Genomic DNA, 24299 nt, shown 5'->3' on the forward strand with positions numbered 1-24299 from the left:
AAAGTGCTTAAATGCTACATAAATCTAATGTTCCTTAAGTACTTTGACACCTACTTACAACCATCACAGGTACCGCTTAAATTGTTTCTGGAGTCAGTCATCATGATCAAAAAAAATCTCTCTTCACATTTGTACGCAATGGCAGCAAAAATCAATTGTTCACATTGGGTGAAATCAATAGCTTTAACTGGAATAAACAAGTGCTTAATGCATTTGAAGCAAACGGCATTTGTACTACCCATGCACAGTGCACTGCAACCGAGAGAAAACCATGCCTGAGTGGCCCAAATGTCAATTCGCCTATACTCTGGCTATGGAAGCACAGCAGGGAAACCAGGTTTGGTGATCAATGCTGCCCTGGACATGGGTTCATCGCACTGGGGGGCCAGGAAGTTCCTTATTTTCTACAGAGTAATAACCAGAGCACACGCATCTCTGCTTCAATAATCAATCCTAGGCCAGCAGGCAACCTCGACTGTCCATTATGCTTCTCGCAGTGCTCAGTGAGCCAATTGCTGACATACAGTGAAACCTACAGTGAGGGCAGATACCAAGTATTGCAAAATGAAACAGATCATGTGTTTCATCATGATATAGCCTTCCCCTCCAAGTCCCGTAGAGGCAAGAAAATGGAAAATAGTTTATGGTACAAAATAGAATGCTGACTGCACACAGTTTTTTGTTAAGGGAAAAGGGCTACAGATAGAGCTGGATTTGTAAGTGGGGGCAGTTTAAAGAAAAGACTAATTATCTATAGTGACCACAAGTGATTAATGATCAAGCCCCACATCTGGTTTTAAATTACACTTTGACTATGCAGTATGTAGTGTAGGTATTGGGACAGAAGACAGTGGATATCAAGCTGATTATCAGATACGCCAGCAGCCATATCACCCTGCAACTCACAGCTGGCAACCCACTGAAGCTAAGCAGGTATGAGCCTGGTCAGTACCTGGATGAGAGACCTCCTGGGAAAAACTAAGGTTGCTGCTGGAAGAGGTGTTAGTGTGGCCAGCAGGGGGTGCTCACCCTGCAGTCCATGTGGGTCCTAACGCCCCAGTATAGTGACGGGGACACTATACCGTAAACAGGTGCCATCCTTCAGATGAGACGTAAAAACAAGGTCCTGACTGTGGTCATTAATCCCAGGGCGTTTCTCGAAAAGAGTAGGGGTGTAACTCCAGCGTCCTGGCCAAATTTCCCACTGGCCCTTACCAATCATGGCCTCCTAATAATCCCCATCTATGAATTGGCTTCATTACTCTGCTCTCCTCCCAACTGAGAGCTGATGCGTGGTGAGTGTTCTGGCACACTATGCCTGCCGTTGCATCATCCAGGTGGATGCTGCACATTGACGGTGGTGGAGGGGATCCCCGTTATCTCTAAAGTGCTTTGAGTTGAGTGTCCAGAAAAGTGCTATATAAGTGTAAGCAGTTATAATTATATATTCAGTGTACAATGAGGTGTCCAATGCACAGAGTGCTGCTTGAGAAGCACTCTGAGAAGCTTGAGAAAACCATAAAGACGAGAAGTTGCTTTTAGTTTTATTAGATGCTTTTCAATTCCAGTGGGCAAGACGGATCATGTCTGTGTACTTTCCAAAGGCTTCATTCTAACGGCTCCAGGAAACTTTAAGCGAGTTTCAACACTTCCTGTACCATTGCACCAACACCATCAAAGATCTCATGGAGAGGCGCCTTGCACATGAACGCGCAGGTCGTGACGATCTTATTCTTCTCATCCACGTGAGCTTCCGTCACCTCCTTGCAGATGTGTTTGCAGCCCAGTTTCTCTATCGCGCCAGCTGTCTCTGCATCGGGAAACCTGTAAGCAGAAGGAAAACCAGCAGTGAGGCAATGGAAGGGTAGACAAACTAAAGAGCAGTCAAACTAAAGACTTACTGGACAATGACAAATAGCCAAAACCTACTGCCCTGGGGAAAAGGGTCACATTAGGTCAATAAAGTCGGGAAACAAGCATTTTTTGGGGGAAGGTTATTTCACTCCACTTAAAGTATAATATTCATCTAACCATGGAAATGAGAAGTTAATTTACTTCTAACCTAAAGCCCATCCTAACATTAAATCTAACCCCAACAGCATTAAACCCACCTTAAAGTTAAACAACCTCAATGCTTATCCTTAGAAGCAGTTTAGTTGACTTATAATAGGTTTTAAGGCTCAAGTTAAATACAGTCTTCCTCATTTCTTTTCCTGTATTGCTTAGTTGCAGCAGTTGGTTTTAAATGTCTGTCACAATCTGCATTTACAAAAAAAAGCAGCAAACATCTTACAGAAATAATACCCCTGGGAAAATGCAAGAGAAGCTTTCTCCTTTTCAAGTAGACTATGGTCATAAGTACAGTAAGGACTGAGCCTTAACCATCTTCTGCATAATATTACTTCTTAAATCTCACTTTTGAGTTTTTATTCAGTCTTTCACAGTTAAGCACTTGCAATAACAGTACTACAGTACCTGTTAACCTTCACAAGTAAAAAAAAAGGCAGATTTTAACATCAAGATGGAGTAAATAGAGGAATTGCCAATTTGACAGTGGGTTACATTTGAGAGTGCATTACAGACTGTGTATGCCTCCTAGTGGTAGCATGGCAGTACTGAACAAACCATTTTCATTTAAGGCATTTCAATGTTAAAATTCGAGTATTACAGCTGATCAGTAAACTTCTGTAGAAGAATAAAGGCAAGTGTTTACTTCACTAGTTAAATCTAGGTTACCAAAGTACCATTTTATCCACATGGAAGGAGAAACAGGGTAAACGTACAGAGTAACTGTCCCATAAATAATCAATCAGCAATTAAAGAGGTAAACAATACTTTGAGATATTAAGCACTACGAGTAGAACTCATTCTAAAAGCACTATAATGAAAGGAAGTAAATCTAAGAAAGGAACTGGTGTCACAAAGTAGTTACCTGCCATCATCATTGTTATCACATCCCACAGTCACTTCACAGCCAGAGATGACTTTAGCAGCCAATACAGGGGAAATGCAGCACAGGCCAATAGGTTTCTTGGCACTGTGGAAAGCCTGCAAAGCAGACTCCACTTCACTATGGACACTGCAGTCCTTTCCTTTCACTGCCCAGTCACAAAGGTTTTTGGCAACACCAAACCCACCTAAAAACATAAAACAAGTTCACTTCAAAATGCAACATAAACATCAAAGTCACGAAACATGAGGTATTAGGCCAACATGTGTAGCTTGGAATTTTACTGAAGAACTGAGTAAAGCACATTGCTCAAAGGTATACAAGCAGTATACCCTGAGACTTTAATTGACAATTCGCACTTCAGAATCCAGAGCACTAATCACTACCGGGTACTACCTACAGGACAGCACTCCTCTCACTTGACTAACATGCCTGAAACAGCCAAACAAAAAAAACACCTCATGTTCGCGTCCGCTCTAGTCTTGGCTGAGGACTGGAAAAAAAAAGGCAAAATCTTGGTTAAGAGGAAATAGTTTTACTCGCCCAATATATCCAAGTCTCCCAATAAAAAAAAACAGATATTTAATGATTAAAAGCGTTCTAGTCATTAGGGAGAAAGAAAGGGCGTTTTAACGTTGCTTGCTTAGCCAATAATATTTAGATGAACAAAACCGCTATTCAGTCAAATACACTTTTCATTCCGCACAATAGGGGGATTTCCGCAATTAAATAACGTAGTTACTTGGCTAATTAAGGTTAGATTGATAGAAAATAGGTGGCAACGAAGCTCCATCACTCTTAGTAAAGTATAAAAAAATGTGACCTGGAAATATAACGGCGTCGAGTTCGTCAACTTTGAGCCGCGCTAAATCCTGAATATCGCCCCTTGCCAGCCGGGCGCTTTCCACCAGCACATTCCTCTTCTCCTCCGTCGGGTCACCCTTCAGATGGTCAACTACGTGCATCTGGTCGACGTTGGGAGCAAACATTTTCACCTGCAAAACAAGACTTGTTAAATCATCGTTACTTCTTCCCGACCAATTCCATAGTTTAAGGCGAAAAGGGAACTGAAAGGATTTAGACCTCTTAACGCAATCAATCTCTCTGCTAAGAATCAAGGCTTAACCTCACGAAATTCACATTCCCCAATTTAAGAAGAACGGCTTCTTAATTGACTTTTTTAAAATAGGAACTTCAGCGGGGATGTGCGGAGTTATTTAGCGAACAACTGCTCAGTAATATTCCGGATGTAAGGCATTTCGTTTTCGTGGAATTATTTATATTAACAACACGGACTCGGGCACGACCATTTCAAACACAGACACACAAGCTAACAATTTTTGCTGATCTAGATCAAGTAGGTAGCTGCGTCAGCATGCATAGGCTGTAAAGGAGCAAGTAAAGGCTTATTCCATGCTGCAAAGAGAAGAAAAACACGTTACGGCTGTGGAGACTTCCGCGGAGCATTTTTTTTAAAAACAATTGCTGGTCGTTGCAATTAAAATATCTCAAGAAATAAAATCACTTACAGTTGCACCGCCTCTACTCAGGTGAACCAACACCGCAGAAGCCTCATGGATTTCACTTCCATCAAAAACTCCGCAACCAGCCAGAACTACAGCCACTCGCTTGCCCATCTTGTAAAAACTTCAACAATCCTCCACTACTCCAGACCACTTGAACTTGACTGTGGCTCTTATGGGAGAAGGATGGGGGGCGTGGTGCTGAGCGAACGCTCGTTCAACCCTTCCATTATTCTACAGCGACCTCTCCTGCCCTGGATGTGTCACAGCAGCTCTGAATAAAGGCGGCTTTCCCCCTTCAAAGTGAAGCCTCTTCATACCCGTGTGACCTGTAATTTAACGCTTATTTCTGCAAAAGAACATGAAGACGTATAATTTTTCTTAATAAACATATACTGGCATATGTTCAGGACGTCTTATCATCGTACTGTTAAACACTTTAACTTGTCATGATCTCCAAATAGTTTAAGTTGATTCGGTCGTTTATAAGAAAACTGCGCTCTACAGGGCAATTTTTAAATGCTCAATGACTGATCAATGTAAACCATCATTCTGTTTGATAAAATTTGCGTCTATCATACTGGAGGAGAAACGCACTCGCTCTTGCTGAAAAGGACCCGGATAACTGAGTGTTTGCTTAGTATTAAATTAATTTAAAAGCATTACATCAGAATCGGATTTTAAGTATTGTTTATGAACTGTCTCTAGCACCATCAGTTCCCTATTTAGCACAACTGAATCACTTCGCCCTTGAAACAAGTAACTTATAAATCGATCAGTCACATTGGTAGGATGCTCTTATGATTGTTTTTTTTATTATTTCATTCCTTCTAAAGGTTGTTTTTTTATTTATTTCAATTGTAGTACGAGAGAAACGAGGACAAGTTCAAAGTTATCATAAAGTTGTCTCAGGGTCCTCAGCACGTGAAATAAATGTAATCAATTTGTGTGGCTCCTTTCGTGAGTTTTTCAAATCAGTGCTGTGCGAACAAATATCTTTTAAAAGGAAATCATCTTTATTGCAACAATGTACGGTACAGAGTTCATACAATAAATACAATTCTAAGGTAATATTTCAACATACGTAAAAACGTCTCGAAAAGGTTTGATCGTCCATTCTCTATCATTACATTTTGCAAGTGGTTGTGCAATACGAGTAGGTTTGTCCTCCTCGTGTACAGGACACACAGTCCTTTGCAGCGCTCTTTCGCTACGCCGCCAATAATTGCCATTACAACAGACTTAATAGTAAGATAAATGTTAAACTGACTTCGGACAAAGAATGAATGCGCCTTAGTAACAGCACGCTCATGGATACGTAACCATGTGTTTATGTTCTGGAGATATTTGAGTTAACAAAATTAGGAGACCATAATCAAACACTCTGCTTTTCATAAGCACTCGCCACGCAGATTTTGCTGTCCTTGTGTATCTTTTTTAGCAGGAGTAGAAAATGCAGTCAGTTGCAATAACTCTGCCCCTATTCTACAGACAAGGAAGACAGTTGTGGTCACGTTGGTCACATGAACAGTAACAATCATGTGACGCAGAAAACCAGGAACTGAGGGGATGCAAAGTAACTGAGTTTTCTTTCCTAACCAGTCTTGTGTGATGGTTAGAGATGGTAAATGTGGGGATTTTAATATTTGGGACGTTTTTTATGACTGTCTTGGGTCTGCAGGAGTTCGATTCCAGGACCGATTATGGACGAAACCGTCAGGAATGGCCCGTCCCTTACAGGTGAGAGGAATTTGTACTGAGCGATTTATTGCGAAGTTGACTGCGTTGACACATTTTTCTCTAAAATATGATCAGGACAAAAACAATATCTGGTTTAAGCGGCACTTAGGGTAATACCAGAAATGATACACATTTGTTAGAATCGTTTGGAAAATGTAGCAAACCATTGCAGTCGTAGGCTGAACTGGCTGCGACGCCAACTTCCTAAATTTAGAGGGCGGGGATCCCTTCAGTCACAAGATTTAAGTACAAGAAGTACAGCATACCGGTCAACAAATCAAATCAAAGTTTATTTATCAAATGCACAACAATACAGCGTGCAGCAGTAGTTGCTGGCAATGAAATGTCTTTTCTGCGAACTCACAAAAATCACAAGAATCACAGACATCCTAAATCCAGGAGAACAACCTCTCTCTGAACTGACCATCAGTAAGACTAAGGAGATGATTGAAGAATATAATTGCGGAAATTATATCTTTATTATTTGGGCTACAAAATATGATTTTTTTGGTAAAAAAAATCGACCTTGCCTTTAATTCGATTGAAGAGAAGGAAAGGGGCGTTGTTGGGAGGCGCACCAGCTGTGAAATCCAGAAACATTTTAACATGCACTTACTCAGTAAGTTACTGTAAACGCCTGACACCTGAAGCTTGTGCTTCTCTGCCCTCGCTGCTAAGATACCGGGGCTCTGTTTGAACAGCTTTTTACAGTATATATACGGGGTATGAAAACGAGTAAGGCATCATTTAGGTTATTCGGGGGTTTAGTGATGTACCTAAAATCGGTTTATTTAAAATAAGGCGTTAAACACAAAGGATGCATTTAAAATTTAAATTTAAAATTTAAAATTACCAGGCCATTTTCAAACATATTTACACATCATCGTTCATTTTATAATTTTATCCCTTACATTAAGACTTCAAATCTCTTATCTTTGACAATATCAGTAAATAACGGTATTTCGATACTAACACCCATATCAGAATCATACTTAAGAACTAAACAACGCTCAAGTATGAGATGGTAGGAAATGTTGGCTGTACTGTATTTTCACGATAGCGACAATATCTAAACATGTTCCTTTTCTTTTGCTTCAGACGCTTTGATCACCGTCCTAAACCGGATCCGTACTGCCGGGCGCTGTATACTTTCTGTCCCACGGGACTGCCCGACGGGACAATTCCCACAATGAAAGATTCAGATACCATCCAGGTCTTCCGACTGCAGGCGCCTGTATGGGAGTTTAAATACGGAGATCTACTTGGCAAATTCGTAAGTGTTCCTTATGTAAACAATTCATTAACCTCATCATAGTCATTGGCATCATCTTCAGAGTGTCACGGTGTGCAAGTTACTCCTAAATGGGATTTTTACAAAACTGATATATTATCATTAGCACTGCATGTAATTAATTTGTTGTTTATTCAAGGATTTATGCAAATTGACTTATATAAATATTTTATTTGCATAATGTGGAATTGCTGTGCTGTTTCACAGGTAACTGTACAGGGTGTAATAGAGAAATCTGTTACATGCAATGTAGTCTTCTTCAAGTTATAGCACAAGTAACAGTTAAATGTTGTTGATGTGTTCCTTGTTCTGTATCTTGAAGTAGACTGTATTGTGTATGTCCGCAGTTCAATATGTATCCCACATTAGTTTTCTCTAGTGTTATAGCACCATGTACAGTTACCCGTGAAATTCCAGTATTTCATTACACAAACAGATCATTTTTACAGAAATAGAAATCCTTCCCGCCTGCTTAGATAAATGACTGGAAACTTTGAAGAAATTTGAAGAGGTTGCTGCTAAAAATGAGATTAACAGTATTTAGTAGACTTCATTAATGAAAATTATTAAGTGAGTTGTTGGTTCTTATGACAGTGCATACTGTACAATACCTATCCAGTAACAGTGCCGGTATGCTTTGCTGGTCTTAGGACATTATGCACGATGCCATTGGATTCAGGAGTACTCTTACAGGGCGGAATTACACCATGGAGTGGTATGAGCTTTTCCAGCTTGGAAACTGTACCTTTCCACACCTGAGGCCAGAGCTGAGCGCCCCCTTCTGGTGCAACCATGGGGCTGCCTGCTTTTATGAAGGAATAGATGACCTGCACTGGAAACAGTACGGCACTTTAGAAAAAGTGGCCGAAATCACAGGTAGGTGTAGTACACACTCATTTAAGTTCTAATTTCACACTTAGGTCTTCTTGCATGGTCAAAGGCAGTTTTTTAATTTAGACCAGTGCTGTTCAGTTCTATTCCCAGGAGGCTGTATTGTTTGTGTGTTTGTGTCTCACCTGTTAAAGACCTACTGTAATTGAGCTCATTAATAGCTCATCAGGATGAAATACAACTTTTTAAAAAAGATTTTCAGCTGTTAAAGATTGAAAGTGAGCTAGAACACCTGCTGGTTCCTGGCCCTTGAGGAGTGAAGTTGAACACTTAGGATATTTTTTTGTATTAAATACGTGCTATTTTATCACTTGTGGATGTATATAACCACTATTTTAGAGCAATACTGTTTTGGTTGTTTTGTCTTGCAAATCTGAATGCATATAGAAATAAAAATGTGTTTTAAGGTTGTAGAAGTGATATATTTCGATCAGTACTATACTCAACCTGTTAAATGTCTCTGAGAAGTCAATAAAATAATGCAATGTCAAAGCTCCAAAGATGAATTTCTTCTGCCAAAGCTGGTAATGTGTGTATGGAGAACATGCCTAACAACTTAGGCTGTCATTAAGATCGTGTTTCTGTGCTTTTGTGTTTTACATTGTAGGCACTCAGTTCAACAAAATGGCCAAATGGGTGAAGCAGGACAATGAAACTGGTATTTATTATGAGACATGGACAGTGCAAGCAGACCCCAGCCCCAATACAACTGTGTGGTTTGAATCCTACGACTGCTCTAAGTTTGTGCACAGGACCTACAGGAAACTTGCAGATATGGGTGTGACCTTAAAAAGCACTCTCCAGACTAACTACACCAGGATATTCCTGTACAGTGGACAGCCCAGCTTTTTGGGGAATGACACAACCATCTTTGGGGATGGTGGAATGAAGTCTTTGGCCTCTGACATTAGGAGTTTTTTCCATTCTTTCCGACCTCACCAATCCATCAAAGACTTTCTGCTCAGTCTTCTTGACGTTTATGACAGGGTTGTGCTGGAAAAGAGCTTCTACTTGTACTATAATTTTGAGTATTGGCACTTGCCAATGAAGCCTCCCTACATCAGAGTTACTTATGAAGAAATCCCTTTGCCGTAGATAGAGTCATGCCATGAGAAGATGAACTTTGACTTTGAATTTAACCTTTTGCAGTGTTTTGGTGGTATTTTGATATTGCCATTTTTGTTGAAATAATGCTTGTGTATTATGGTCATTACTCTTCCAGTAACTTAAAATGTACTGCTGTTTCTTTTATTGTAACCACAATTACCATTGGAGCAAGGATTTTTCACCCTGTAGCAACTATCATATACTATTGGTTTCATTCCAATAGTATATGATAGTTGCTACAATAGAGATCAGGCTTTCCAGAGTCTAAATTGTTTTATATTTGTGCCAAGAAATGTATTTTCAAATCAGTGCAGTACTTTTGCAAGCCAAAGTTCTAGATTTGTACTTTTCGCTAAAACAAAGGATGATTCATGATTTTCAGTGTCTTAGTTTACAACATAGATCTATACTTTACCTTCCATTTTTACTAAGCTAAGGTTCTGAAATACTACTGAAAAGAATCAGTCTTGATAGCATTGCAGCAGTCATATGATTTTGATTACGTACACAAGCTATATGTGAAACAAGCCACTTCACAAAAATGGTACTTCTAATTTGATTATTTAAATTTAATATGCTTCAGACTAGGTACAGCTGTAAACATCCTTCACAGTTTCTTCTGTATTGGTAATGCACTGTTTGAAATATGACACTATTTCAGATGCAGGCTATTTCAGTATTAAAACATTAAGTGATGTTGAATGGGTGGAAGATCAGAGTTTAAGATAATATCATAGAATACTAAGCAATGCAACATTGAAAGAAAAAGTATCCAATGTCTTTTTCCATGGATACTTTTGCTAAATCAGGCTCTGTGGAGAACAGCGGGACATTGATAAAAGCAAAATAACAAAGTATGACTTTGAAATTATTAATAAAACAGCTGGATAGTTTCTTATAGAAATACTTTGTAATAGTTCCTTTGTACTGTGATGTTTTATTGTATTTTTTATATTCTTATTTTCTCTGTTAAAATGGGAAATGGACAGGTGAGAGCAAATTATTTCATTACACTTGCAAAGAACAGCAATAATGCTGAATAGAGAAATGTGTTAATAAATTCAGTACTGGCACTATTCATTTTACTTGTTTTGTTATTAAGGATGAAAACAACAAATTATTTAAGTTTATTTATTCAGTGTCCCCAAGGATAGTTCTATTTATGTGAAGTGATTGTTAGGATCACTCCAGAATATTGGAACAGAAACTGGGATACACCTCTACTCTTTTCGAGAAACGCCCTGGGATTTTTAATGACCACAGAGAGTCAGGACCTCAGTTTTACGTCTCATCCAAAGGACGGCGCCTGTTTACAGTATAGTGTCCCCGTCACTATACTGGGGCATTAGGACCCACGCGGACCGCAGGGTGAGCGCCCCCCTGCTGGCCCCACTAACACCTCTTCCAGCAGCAACCTTAGTTTTTCCCAGGAGGTCTCTCATCCAGGTACTGACCAGGCTCACACCTGCCTAGCTTCAGTGGGGTTGCCAGTTGTAAGTTGCAGAGCGATATGGCTGCTGGCAATATATGCCAAACTGACAACATGTGGTGGTCCAAAGCTCTCTCACGTGATTTTACACTGGTGTTTTCAAGTTTTTCTCCACTACCTATACTGTACATAGGGTGCATGACATTAAGGATGAAGCACAGAAGTATTTCCATTTTGAAACCCCCGCTGTGACTAAATTTGGAGAATTCCAGAGATGATAAAGTGATAGTTTTTTCCAATGACAAATCAGTTGAATCTCATGAGATCCATGTAATTGTATTTAGAAAGTGCAGATGACCAACCAGATTATGCTAAATCATGTTTTGATATAGTGGCTGCTTGCCCTTTGCATTCTGTTGGTTTGGCAGATGTGTCATTTTGTGCCCAGTTGCATTTTTAGAAAACATTACTGAGGCCAATTCACCTTTAGCAAAGACCATGGTAGATGGCCTAGATTTTAATATGTACTGTATCTGGGTGTATGTTCTAAAAACGTTAATGAACTAAAAAAAAAAAGATGCTTGAAAATTCACAAAATATTTATTCCAAAAACCTTTCCACAATAGCCCTTTAATTCAGGGCAAAACATTATTTATTAAAATACATTAAGTCTGTTATACTGATGCCCACCAGATAAAACTAGCTTGTAAAACAGCTAAGCCTGAAAAACAGACCAACTTTATACCAACTAACATTTTTATATGCTTGCACTGTGTAATTTCTAAATTATAAAAAAATAATACTTAATTGTTTAGGGAAACAGAATTATCATAACTGATGTCCAAACTTAGGATTTCATAGGAGACTACTGCTATAGTAAAACACAATCAAAATGTCACCAACTGGAGCTTCAATTATGAAATAAAAAAGATATGCTTTGCAGGTATAAGGTGCATTCCATTATTTTACAATAATATTGAGTGCAAAGGAACAAAATCCAAATAACAGCCCCCTAAAACTGGGATGTTTCCTATATAAAGCTGCAAAAGGTCTAGTTTTTTTTTAGTTTTTAAAATAGTTCCATTGTCTTTTCAGCTCTCCAAGCTGCAGAATCAGAGTGGACTGTTACAGAGATAAAGGAACAAATAGAGGTGAATTCCACACTAAAAAAGAAAGCCCCAAAGCTGAAGTTAAGTTTTTATATTTTATGTGAATGTGAATTTAACCACTACCTGTTCCTTTGCAGTTCACACTCTGAAGTGGCTCCCCGCTCTAAACCACTGATGATGTAACATGACAGAGACAGTGGTTTCAACGAGAAAATGAAGCAATCAAATTCATAAACTTAAACCAACATTTCTGTTATGGTGTTTTAGTCATGCTGAGTAGTTCTCCATATAAATGTCAGTTCTGCATTGATTTCTTACAGTCATCAAACTTTGAAACAAATATGACTGGCAGATATGAAGGGTCTTTCATCTTCTTATCTTTAGAATAGGTAACAATGTAGCACAAAGGTACTACAAGATCAAGGTAAGACTGCAATCTTTTATATTTGAGTGTGTGACAAGAAGGTTCCAAAAATCATAACAGATATCGTACTAAATCAAAGTTTTTTTAACTTTAAAAAGTGCTTTCCTTTTCAAAATCAGATTATACATACAGTTATAACACCACATTAAAACACCCTTAGCTGGGCAGAATTAAAAAATATATTCTACTTATATTCTACACAATAATGTCACTCTGTATTACACTTGAGTCAAATGTATCAGCCATTCAATTAATCTTTACTTCACTTTTCTAATTGCCTGCAGGTAATTTGACACTATTTTAGCTATATTTCGCTATATTGTCATTTTTCGAGAGATGCACTGAACTAGTCAAACTGAAAATCAACAAACCTCTGAAACAACATCATCCCGTACATTAAAAACATCCCTGGTCTTCTTTTATGAAAACCACATGACATCAATTTTTGTAGGGAGTTTTGTCAATACTGCAATCATAGAAACAGTATGTGATTTTTTAACACAAATGTTAAAATGTGTTAACCAAGAGTCCAAAAAAAAGAAACCATAAACACAAAATAACAAAAATGAATACAAAAGGCATGCAGTTTAGCATCAATTAAAAAAAAAACATTCTATTGCTTTATAGTGCCCTTAAAAGCATTAACCTCAAAATTCATCACAATTCAACAGAATTACTGGAGAAAGGCTGAAACTAAAAATGACAAACTTGTTTGTTTTTTTTCACTGACAATGACTTCTCTACAAATTGCACCTACCGTATATGCTAAATTAGAACAGAAGCACGCATTAAAAATGGCATATTAAATCAGTAAAGCTAAGTCAGTACAAGACCTTTACTAGATTTTACAAGTATTAGAGCCATGGAGTAAAGATGACCCAGAGGCCTCTCTAGCAAGACAGTGCAAAGAGCTCTCCAGCTGAATGCTTCCAACAAAATCAGCCACATCTTATTCCCTTACCAAACAGGCGTATTTATCATAACTAATCCTGAAGTGAACAAAAAAAACAGCAATTAATACAATAGCACAATTTCAATCATGTAAATAAATTACATATATAATCAAATGTGGCTAAAAGCCCCAAAACTCCAATAAACGACTGGTTTCACCATCATTATGTAAAAGACTCCAGCCATTAATAGAGAAATTTCAGACCCTAAAACACAGTATATATTTACAAACGTATTATATTCAAACACAGCTTTTTATATACAGAAGACTGCACTTCTTTCTTAAAAGAAAACCGATATATTTTTCATGCGATTTACTAAATCTTCTTAAATTCTGAACATATTCAGATTTAGGTGTTTTGAATAACACAGGTGCTCCAATCACATCTCAGTGGCACAGGAGAATACTTAGATAATTACATTTAAAGGGTAAGTAAATAACATCCTTAATCCACCATCAATCCTGGAAAATCCTGTGCCAACCTAACATAACTGTCAGAGAGCGTAATTTGGAAAATTTCATTTTACAGAAATGTTTCACTGTAAGAAAATCAATAAGATTTTCTGCAATATTTTTAAGGAGACTTCTTTATTGCTTTGACCTACTGCTGTGCAGGTACAGTACTTTCAGATCTCACCAGAGTTTATGTCTTTCAAACATTTGAATATGATGAAACCATTTCTACCATTTTAACATAAAAGCCTCTCAACAACTTCTTTCCAAATACTCTGAGACAAATACATAATCCTGCCCACACCCTGCCAAAAATCACATTGATGATTAGTTGCACTATTAACCTTTGGTATACTGCATAAAAAATAAAAATGCTCAATGTATTCACTGCTGGCATCTGTATTCTTGAAATGCAACAAAACAGAACAAAAACTGCATGCTTTCTATAATATTCATTTTTCAATATCTTCCTTTGTCTTCTGTCTACACTAGAAATTATTTGGTAGTGATATTGGAGTTCTTCAGCAGTCAATTTTTAATCATGTCTTATTCAGAGCCCAAAATCAAGTTCTGTTTCTGCAATAGACACAAACCTTCAATTTCCACATTTAAGGAACTACTGTATAAAGTAGCATCTTATCAATACTAACAAGGAAATGTACACTCTTCTCTGGTGGTATGTATAATTAAACTATAATTCTAATAAGAAAAAGTATAAAAAGGCAAGACACAAGTAAATAGACACAGGATTAGGCTACTGCTCTTCAGAGTATACGCACAATTCAGTGTAGCAGTGTAGCTAAGCTCATTCACATACAAATGCAGGATACCATTATGCATACCATTAACATGAGAAAAAGCGAAAAGATACAAACTTCTGTACTAACCTGTCATACTTTTTGTGTTCTCATCCCTTTCTGTGATCCACTACCCTTTGTGAAGAGTTGCCTCTGTTTTAACACACTGCTTTGACTTCCCCCCATCAAACTTTACACCTAAAAGTGAGAAATTAAAAGCCTTTCTTTTTCTCCCTGATTAAACCTGAAATATTTTTAAATATTGTCCTCACAGGTAAGCTAAGTGGTTTTAAGCATTAAAGGCATATTCAGGATGTTTTTAAAACCTATTACAGTAGCAGGCTCAAAAGAAGGAGAATATGAATAAAGGGGAAATTAAAAATGTAAATAAAAGCAAATATCTAATCGTACAGAATTTCTTTTTACTATATTTAATTTCAGCACTTCAAGTTCTGGTTTCTATAACCAGCATTCACATGAAAGGAAAGGGCATGCTAATATGATAAGCATCACATATAGTTACGCTGGGCAAACGTTCCGAGGTCAAATTCTTCCAGCACGGGGGTACCTATAAAGCGGAGACGACGGCACCGACATTTTTTGGCGCGCCTTCTCTTTAAAGCCCTGGCCAAATATGAAGACAGTACGTACAGTTATAATTCAAACGGAATTAAAAACTACACATCCCAGTTACCATGGTGGTGCTTGTGATCATTGCGTTTAACCAACGAAACAGGGTGAAAAATCAGTCACATGACTTTGGGGCAGAGTTTCGAAAGCTTAACCTATCAGCAACAAAGCGAAATTTACATGATAGGCTACCTCAAACTCTCAGTTACACGACCGTGTATGTCGCTTAAGCCACTCCTATTTGGCATTTTAGTTATGGAGGCGAGAAGACGCCTCCCCCCCCTCTCTCTGGGTGTCTGATTTGCCGCCATATTTAACTGTCCGTGTCCGAATCGTAGTAGCTACGCGTACGAAATAAAGTTAATCCCAGCTACAAAACATATATTTTTGTGGTAAGAGGGCGCAGAACATCAGTATTTACTGCTATTAATTACTGTACGATTTATAGTTGAAATCTGAGCCTAGATATAAAGTTAAAATCTCGACAAAGCAATAGTTAAGAGTAGTAGTTCAGAACGTGAACTAAAAATATAGGCACACATTTATCTCTGTTCTGTTTTACTGTAGTTTTCTTCATTATAGAGAATACAAAACCATTTCTATTTTGATCTCTGCTACTTACAGCATAACCCTTCAGGCAGATGAAGGTATGGTCTGTTATTGCAAACCTCATTGCATAAATGAGGCGTTATGTCAGAACATGCTTCATATTAAAGGACATCTTGTACATCTTTCCTCTTGCTGCATATAGCTTCATCTTATACTTATGGATTTTTCAGTAAATGCCAAAACCCTGTTGACACTATAGAACTATACAGAGATAAATCATTCTTAATAATGTACAGACATTAATAATTTGTTATGGGCTTTGTTTAACTTAAGATATACAACTGCAGACTGACTTTCAGTTCATCGGCGTCAGGTAACACTTTCAAAGACCAGGATAAGCCAAAATCCATTCTGTGAAGCTTGAAGGAATAACCAAGTTAAAAAATTCAAGAATTAACTGAAATAATAATGTAATCTCCTGATGGACAATAAATGTTAAAATTAACAGAAACACTGGTAATGATTATCCTCATAATTTTAACCTAACCTCAGAATTGAACCTAAAGATTTTATTAATGCCATGATTTTTGCAAAATGTTATATATTGAAACTACAGAAAACACAAGTCCTCTCATTTAGCATTAAAATCACCTTCTTACTTTTTGCTGCTTTTTCTCTCTCAACGGTATTCAGAGCAAACCCCGGATACATAAATATATTGACAATTACACTGTTAACTTCTCGCTGAATTCCTTACAATCTGTTGCCTGGTTTAACTCACAACAGCCAACCTTCTGAGCTCCACCAGCCCTAGTGTCAAAATATAACATAAAAAACACATCACCTCAAGCTAAAAGGAGAACTTGCTGGAGCGCACACTCCTATTATTTATTTATTCTCCAAACAAAAAATAACTTATTACATATTCACACTGACTTTCACAAAGAAACATAGACAGGAGAAAATACGTTACAGATAGCAGGTAACTGTACAAATCCTACATATTTTCCTTTATTTAAGCAACCAAAAATATACATGATTTTGGAAATGCATTACAAGACCTACAAGGCCATTGTTAAAAATCATCACTAGTGCTTCATCTCTTGGCCCCACTATGAATACCCTACTAGGTGGGGGTGGGAGGGCCGCGACTGTTCTCTCCACATGCAGGAGGGGCCCCTTTACCAGGTGGGCATCATGTCAGGGAACCACACCCGCCCCAGGTGTTTGGACACCTCCCAGTGGATCTGCTCCAGGCTGTACTTGTGGTCAGGGATCAGCACCTCCTCCATGATGGAGAGCTGGGAGAGCCGCCCGCCGCACATCTTGACGAACTCCACGAAGGCGCTGCAGGACACCTCGCACTCGCCCAGCCCGATGGCGGACAGCTGCTTGCAGTGCTCGGCGATGCGGATGAGCTCCTCGTCCAGGGGCCGCAGGCCGTTGGCACACACCACCAGCTCCACCAGCCGCGGGCACGTCATGCCCACGCGCCCCAGGACCTCCTTGCTCACCGAGCGGCCGAAGTAGAGGTGGGTGACGGGGATCTCGTAGCGGAAGAAGGGCCCAAACTCCTCCTCGTACAGGAAGAAGTACATGACCAGGCTGAACTTGGGCGAGTGGCGCACCAGGGCGTCCCAGCTGCTCTTCTGGATGGCGTGGAAGTGCGTCGTCCCCGGGTTCTCGCTCACCACGTCGATGCGCAGGTGCTCCAGGTGCACGTGCCTCTCCGAGGACAGGGCCAGCAGCAGCTCGTCGCTCAGCAGGTAGTAGTTCAGAGCCAGCTCTCGCAGGCCGTGGCACTGGTCCGCCACGCACAGGATCCCTGCAAACGACACACACCACTGCTCTCAGAAACACGTGCTGGGAATTCCTCACTGGTACTCAAGAAGCAGACCCGTTTGCGTTAAGTACGTCAAAGGTTTTTTTACAAAGACCTTTGGACAATCTGTCCATCACCCACTAATGTACAACAGAAGAGAAAAAGAAGAAGCCATACAGTATAAGAAAACAGTCCTCCACAAGAAGCACTTAGGCTATCAAAATGGCAAATGTTCATTTTCTGCATTGACTTTTTCTGCATTGCGTTTTTGCACAACACTAGTGATGAAGGACAGGTGCTTAATCTTGTCACATGAACTCTCTTGATAAACCTTTTTCACTTGTCACTTCCTTTGTGCTTTTATACAAGGTACATGATTGTATAGACGCTAACCTATTTGGTTTCGTTTGTTTTGTTTCCTAAGTTGTTTCGTATCTTTGTTACCTGTTATGTCTTGTCCTGCTCCGATTGATTACAGGATTACAGACCCTGACTCACCCCTGGATTAAAAGGAGGCTTTCCTGTCCATTAATAGGAGGTAGAGCTCAGGCTATTCCACCTTGCATTCATGGTGTAACCTTTAGTCTTTATCTGAAGGTAACCCCAAGAGTATCCTTGAGTGTTTTTATCTTGTCTGTGTTATTTTAGTACAGCCTGGTTTTGTAGGGTTCTTCTGAACCTACTAGTAGAAACTGCCTTGAAAGAACTGTAATGTACATTTTTTAAATGTTTTCTCTGTTTTGTAAATATTTTTCTGAACAACAGCAGTTTAGAACACTGACTGTGGACAACTTTTTTATAGGGCCTGTAGTTTTTATAGTTTTTGTGGCCATCCCTTTAATTTGAGCTTTACTTATTTAATTTTTAATCACAAAGGTCATTTTTAGAATGTAAGTGCATCATCCATCTATTTTCATTCCTTACTTTACAAGCAACGCCACCTCATTCCACTTCCACATACATCACACACCTGCCGGAGAAACGTGCGGGCAGCTGCTCATCTTTAACAGTTTGAGTGTGTCACTGTTATTTGCCACGAGAACCTTCAGTGAAGGATCGTCCACTGGTGTATCATCAATCTTCAGTGATGAAAGGGATTTGGAGTTGACAAACACTACCGTCAAGGCAGAAATGAAATGCGACTATGGAAAGAAACAGAAATCGCTTTTACCAGTTGCACTACAGAGAGAAAATTCACGAATACAATTTCATTATTATACAAATTTCTACTCCAACTAATTTAAGGGCCTTATGGGAGTGTCTGATTTAGGTAAAAAGTATTTTTTATGAATTACAGTACTCACATCACAAATTGTGATTAATTAGAGCACAATACTTGAGATGGATGATACTCCATTGTTCCTCCTACCTTTGGCAATTCCATGAAACTTGGCCTTGCAGTAGAAATCAATCCAAGTGTTTTAAGAGAGCAGTTGACGAGCTGTGAGAGAATATCGCACGCTGCCTCAGCTGACTCTGTACTGCTGTCCACCTGAAAACAAAGACAACATCCTGGTATATTCCATGTGCTCATTTTGTTTGTTACTACTAGAAACACAACACTCAATAATTTGAGAGAATTACAAACTTCTAGGAACCCTTCACTCTTCTGCTCTGAGTTTTCATAAAACTAGTTCAACTTGCCCTGGAGGCACACGTCTTTGCCATTACCCATGACATGCAGGCCAGGGTTGCTCTGTATTTCTTACACAGTTTGCAAGACTGTATTATGTTTCCTGAGATAATCTTTAGACATATACTGGTTTATTAGTCATACTAAACCCGTGGATGCCTGTGAGCAGAGTTAATATACAAGTAGGTAATCTGAAAGAAAATAATGACGCAAGCTGCACACTAGCGTCTTAAAGAGCAAAAAAGTCCCGTTTTATGATTAATGTAATTCAAATAGGGTGCAATCTTTTTTCCTTCAGACCACACCCTCTTAAGCACTCCAATCTATACCAGTTTCTTTCTACGACTAGGCCTTCAGGTATTTCATTGACAGCCAGCAGGATCAGTACAGAAGCTGAAATGGCCACATGATGAGCTGCCGGGAGTTAGCTGCTGAATGCAGGGGGCTCAAGGCACAGGTCCCATACCTTGAAGCTGACGTACTGCAGGTGGTTGGAATGCCGCTTGATGATCTGCTTGATGAGGTCAGGGTGGGTGGCCTTCAGGTAGGACGTGGCGGGCTGGCTCAGCTCAAACTCAAAGCACCTCCACAGCTCGGGCATGTGGAACGCCTCGTTCCAGCTGCGGCACACCTGCGAGGCCTGGGCCCGGTCCAGGAGGGGCAGGTACTGGAAGATGTGCAGGAGGATTTCCTGGGGCAGCCGCCCCCAGTTGACCGCGACCTCTTGGGATTCCTCGGGCAGGGATCTCACTTTCTTTAACCCCTCCAGTACGTCTTCGCAGGACGAGCTGCTGTCCTCATCACCCCCTTTCCGACCGCGTTTCATTCTGCCACAGCAAAGGAAAAGATCCTGACTCTCTGTGGTCATTAAAAATCCCAGGGCGTTTCTCGAAAAGAGTAGGGGTGTAACCCCGGCGTCCTGGCCAAATTTCCCATTGGCCCTTACCAATCATGGCCTCCTAATAATCCCCCTCTGTGAATTGGCTTCATTACTCTGCTCTCCTCCCCACTGATAGCTGATGTGTGGTGAGCGTTCTGGCGCACTATGGCTGCCGTCGCATCATCCAGGTGGGTGCTGCACATTGGTGGTGGTGGAGGGGAGTCCCCATTACCTGTAAAGCGCTTTGAGTGGAGTGTCCAGAAAAGCGCTATATAAGTGTAAGCAATTATTATTATTATTATTATTATTATTATTAAAGGAAAAGACTAGCTCGGTGAAGGCAGTTACCCTAAACATGAATGTAGTCAAGAAATATCAATACCTGTGTGCAGGCAGCACACTAGTGGAGTGGTTAGCACTGCTGCCTAGCCGCGCTGAACACCTGGGTTCAATTCCTGGGGTGCTACCTGCATAGCGCTTGCAGGTTTTCCCTGTGTTTTTGCATGGGTTTCCTCCAGCTGGTCTGGTTTCCTCCCACAGTCCAAAGACATTCTAGTGGAGTAAATATCGGCCTGGTGCAAAAGTGTGTGTTTGTGTCCGTGTTTGCCCTGCAATGGACTGGTATCCTGCCTTTGTTGCCAGGGCCGGCTCCCCAGTGACCGTGAACTGGAAGAAGCAGTCAGAATAAGGATGGATCAACAAGCATGATGTGTGTAAGGACTTGTTAGCCGAAATATTTTCACGGCATCTAGTGCAGAAGTTAAACACACCCACTGTCCATTTCTATAACTACGAGAAAGATATATAGCAAAGCACAAGTAAAGACTACCTTACAATGTTCCTTTCTTATTCTGTTCTATTACCTGCCATGATTAAACAGTAGGCCTGGAAAATTGCTTCAGTGTCAGACATTTTAGTGTTTTACTTTAGTTCTTCTGACCTGTAAAACCTAGAAATGTTTATCCGATAAAAATGACTTTCGATTATTAACTTATTAGGTACATTCTGTAGTCTGAATTGCAATCTGAAGTTTATTTTTTACAAAAAGGATGTTTTCTCAATATTGATACAATGTCACATATCAGATGGCTGTCTTTACTGAGGAGACCTGCTGTGCTTTAGAGTACACACTCTTCACTGTTTAATAGATGTTTCTATTATGTATAACCAGCGTAAACAAAACAAGACACCTGATCCAACATGGAAAGATTACAACTTTTTGTATGTGCAACAAATTCAATATTTACGCAACTCAGTGAGCACTGTTCTATATTTTGCTTTTTGAAATGACAAGAGTGTCTTAGCTGTGGCAAAGGAAATTACCAAGGGGAATGGACTGAGCTACTTAGATGTGGAGTCAACAGTATATTTTTAGGTCAGGATTAACAGTGGTTGTTTCATTCAATTATCCAAGTATCCTGCCAATAGGTGCAATTATGGTTGATCAGAAATTATTTATCATTCTCAGTAACCACTGTGTTGAGTTTCATATACTTTCAATCAGCAAAAGCTATAAGAGAACGAAAAATACGAGAACAGAGCGTAATGAAAGTAGCAAAAAATGGAATGACAACAATGGAGAGACTGTAGAGAATTTTCATTAAAACGTAAGCCGATAAGCAATTACTTTTTTCCCTCAAAATACCCAAACCACAGCTGTGTGTCATACACATTAACCAGGGTGGGGTCTATTTTAATACAGCTATAATTAAACCCAACCTTCTGCAAGGTACTGTGCAAATGAAAGAAGTTTGGACACTTTATAAATATACAAAAGATGTATCTAGCGATTAAGGCCAAATATCAACAAGGTCAAACTGTGTTGAACTAACCCACCCGGGCTCAAAACAAAAGGTAACAGACTAAAGCATTAAGTGTCTTTTTTCTCTTTTTACACAAAGATGGCTTGTACACCTTGTATAGTGTGTCTACCGACTAAGGCACCGCTGACTGTAAGCAGCTTGAAAGGTTTAGCTTCTGTATCAGCTGACGTTCCGTTTGGCTTGCAAGGACAGGCTGTGCGCAGATACTGGCCAAGGCGTATCAGTGTACTAAAGTACTGTATTTATCAATAGACAGGCATGATCTTAGGGCGCTTCATCGTTTCGCCCCGTACAAAACAAGTAGGAATTTCAGAGCTGGAGACCAGTGCAATTTAACACTAGAAATTGCTGTAACCTCCCTTTGACTAAACGGCTAGAAACGCTGCAATATCACGGAAAAGAGATTTCAGTCTGATCTGAGACAAATACGTGTCGTCACTTGTTTCTCCTGCATTACTGAAGCGTCCTGCTGCATCCACTCCTTTTTATTCCTCATGCTAAATCGCTTATATACGGTCCATACCGAGCTCCTGCAGACACCCCTGACCTACCTTAACAAAACATGCGTTTCGCCAAAAAGTAAACAAACGTGACAGCTGTGCAACTCTCTCTCACGTGTCCTCCAGTCTTCTGACTGACCGCTTCAGGCTCCGACAAATAAGTCGTTCACCGGGAGAATGACACCGTGCTCAGCTCAGCCAGCTCTACTCAAGCACAGAAACACCCCGCATCGCATTTCAGTCGTTCGGAAAAATAAAACGTTCTCGGCACCGCTAGTCTGCCGTGCTGGGCAGCCTACTTAAGTCAGTGATTCATCAACGAAGCCTGACGCCCAGGCACTCAGACACTGGACCATTACGTTTTTTTGTATTTACATATCATCAGTTTACTGCAAGCCAGCATGTTTTTCATAACTACTGCTGATTTTAAAATATTGTACACGCGGGCAGCTAGCTACCCGTCCATACTGAAATCGGAATTTTTACTTTAATTTGAATGCATCAGGGAACGTTTCCACGGTCAACGCAACTGATGATTCGGATGTAGCAATGAGTATGCCGTCGTGGCTTACACGCAATTCACCAAAGCAATGACTTCTGATCACAGCTTTATCACATACCCAGCACAAAACAATAAAGCGTCAATATTCAACAGCAGAAGAACTTCACACTGTTTGATTGTTAATGTATAACCAGGAGCAGTCTGCTTTTAAGGGGACCTCCACCCTCTCGTTTCTTACCTGGCTGGTTTGTTGTGTTTACACACCCAGTCTCAGCAAAAAAAAAACAGGGCGATCGCTGTGCTGTCACATCAACCCGGGCCTCCACTAGAAAACCGCATCCGAACAGGGCAGCTGAAAACGCTCATTAGGCTTTCAGTCGATCCGGGCTGAATCGATTGAGGGCAAGCCAGAAATCTTCGTAGTTTTCAAGCCCGCTTACGGCGCCTCCAGACGGATCTTGCAACCTGATTTCTCTAGATCTCTGGCGCGTCTTCCAGCCCACTAGTCTCCGAAAATGGCGTGGCGTGGTTGTGTCACGGGACAGAGGTGCATTGTGGGAGCTGGGCTGCGAGGCTCGGGTGATCCTGGGAGGAGAGAGAGGGAGTCATTCGTATCTTTTTAGTAAACGGTCAAGACGGGTGCGCTGTTCGTAACTATTTGCACAGTCTTAGTTTTATTAACCTCTTTTGTAATTTTAAATACTCCCTAGATTAGAATAACGGGCAAGGAAACGCTCTATAGCGTATACGCATTGAAAAAGCTTAGTTCTATTGTCGTTGATTTTTAGTTGTAGGAAAACAGCATACCATAAGGTAGGCATAAACGGAGACTGTCAATAAACTAAACAACACCTAAAACGAAGTCCATGTTACAGACCACTAACGTATGTACTCTATAAAGACTGATGGGAGTACTGGCCGTTTTTTTAATTTAGCATTTTTTGGAAAATACGGCTTGGGAAAGGTATAATGTCTTCGTGGAGAATACGAGGTACGCAAGCTGCGACTTTAAAAGTGAAACATCATCCGAAACACTACAACTGAACTTACTCTGGTGACCTAAAAATGTGTAATGATGAATAGAAGTAGTTGACCGATCCATTGCATAAATTCTGCTTAAAGATTTAGCAGCAAATTTAGGACGATGCAATTTCGACTGTTTTTTCCCCTATTCACATAATTACTATAGACAATTATGTCTTCAGAAAATCATAAGCTGAAAAAACAAATCTTAAACATCTTACTTGCAGAGTTTTCATTGGTTTTTTTTGTACAACAGCACAAACATTCAGAA

General features: G+C 39.9%; 3 protein-coding genes across 3 annotated transcripts; 1 reads left to right on the top strand and 2 right to left on the bottom strand.

Moving 5' to 3' along the window:
- Window positions 1-1532: 1532 nt before the first annotated feature.
- Window positions 1533-4657, bottom strand: LOC148676078 (glutamine amidotransferase-like class 1 domain-containing protein 3, mitochondrial). Its single transcript, XM_088601836.1, has 4 exons — window positions 4480-4657; window positions 3774-3945; window positions 2933-3137; window positions 1533-1824 (listed from the first exon to the last, which is right to left on the bottom strand). The coding sequence occupies exons 1-4, from the start codon at window positions 4585-4587 to the stop codon at window positions 1632-1634; spliced, it is 678 nt and encodes a 225-aa protein (XP_088457962.1). The 5' UTR covers window positions 4588-4657; the 3' UTR covers window positions 1533-1631.
- Window positions 4658-5999: 1342 nt separating this feature from the next.
- Window positions 6000-9724, top strand: cln5 (CLN5 lysosomal BMP synthase). The gene is made up of 4 exons (XM_088601810.1): window positions 6000-6213; window positions 7312-7486; window positions 8155-8380; window positions 9003-9724. The coding sequence occupies exons 1-4, from the start codon at window positions 6095-6097 to the stop codon at window positions 9488-9490; spliced, it is 1008 nt and encodes a 335-aa protein (XP_088457936.1). The 5' UTR covers window positions 6000-6094; the 3' UTR covers window positions 9491-9724.
- Window positions 9725-11512: 1788 nt separating this feature from the next.
- fbxl3a (F-box and leucine-rich repeat protein 3a) lies at window positions 11513-23551 on the bottom strand. The gene is made up of 5 exons (XM_088601847.1): window positions 23244-23551; window positions 19767-20127; window positions 19037-19159; window positions 18638-18809; window positions 11513-17670 (listed from the first exon to the last, which is right to left on the bottom strand). The coding sequence occupies exons 2-5, from the start codon at window positions 20124-20126 to the stop codon at window positions 17027-17029; spliced, it is 1299 nt and encodes a 432-aa protein (XP_088457973.1). The 5' UTR covers window position 20127; window positions 23244-23551; the 3' UTR covers window positions 11513-17026.
- Between the last annotated feature and the right edge of the window lie 748 nt (window positions 23552-24299).

This window comes from Lepisosteus platostomus, chromosome 2 (assembly GCF_059453375.1).
Source record: "Lepisosteus platostomus isolate fLepPlt1 chromosome 2, fLepPlt1.hap1, whole genome shotgun sequence".
NCBI classification, from domain to species: domain Eukaryota; kingdom Metazoa; phylum Chordata; class Actinopteri; order Semionotiformes; family Lepisosteidae; genus Lepisosteus; species Lepisosteus platostomus.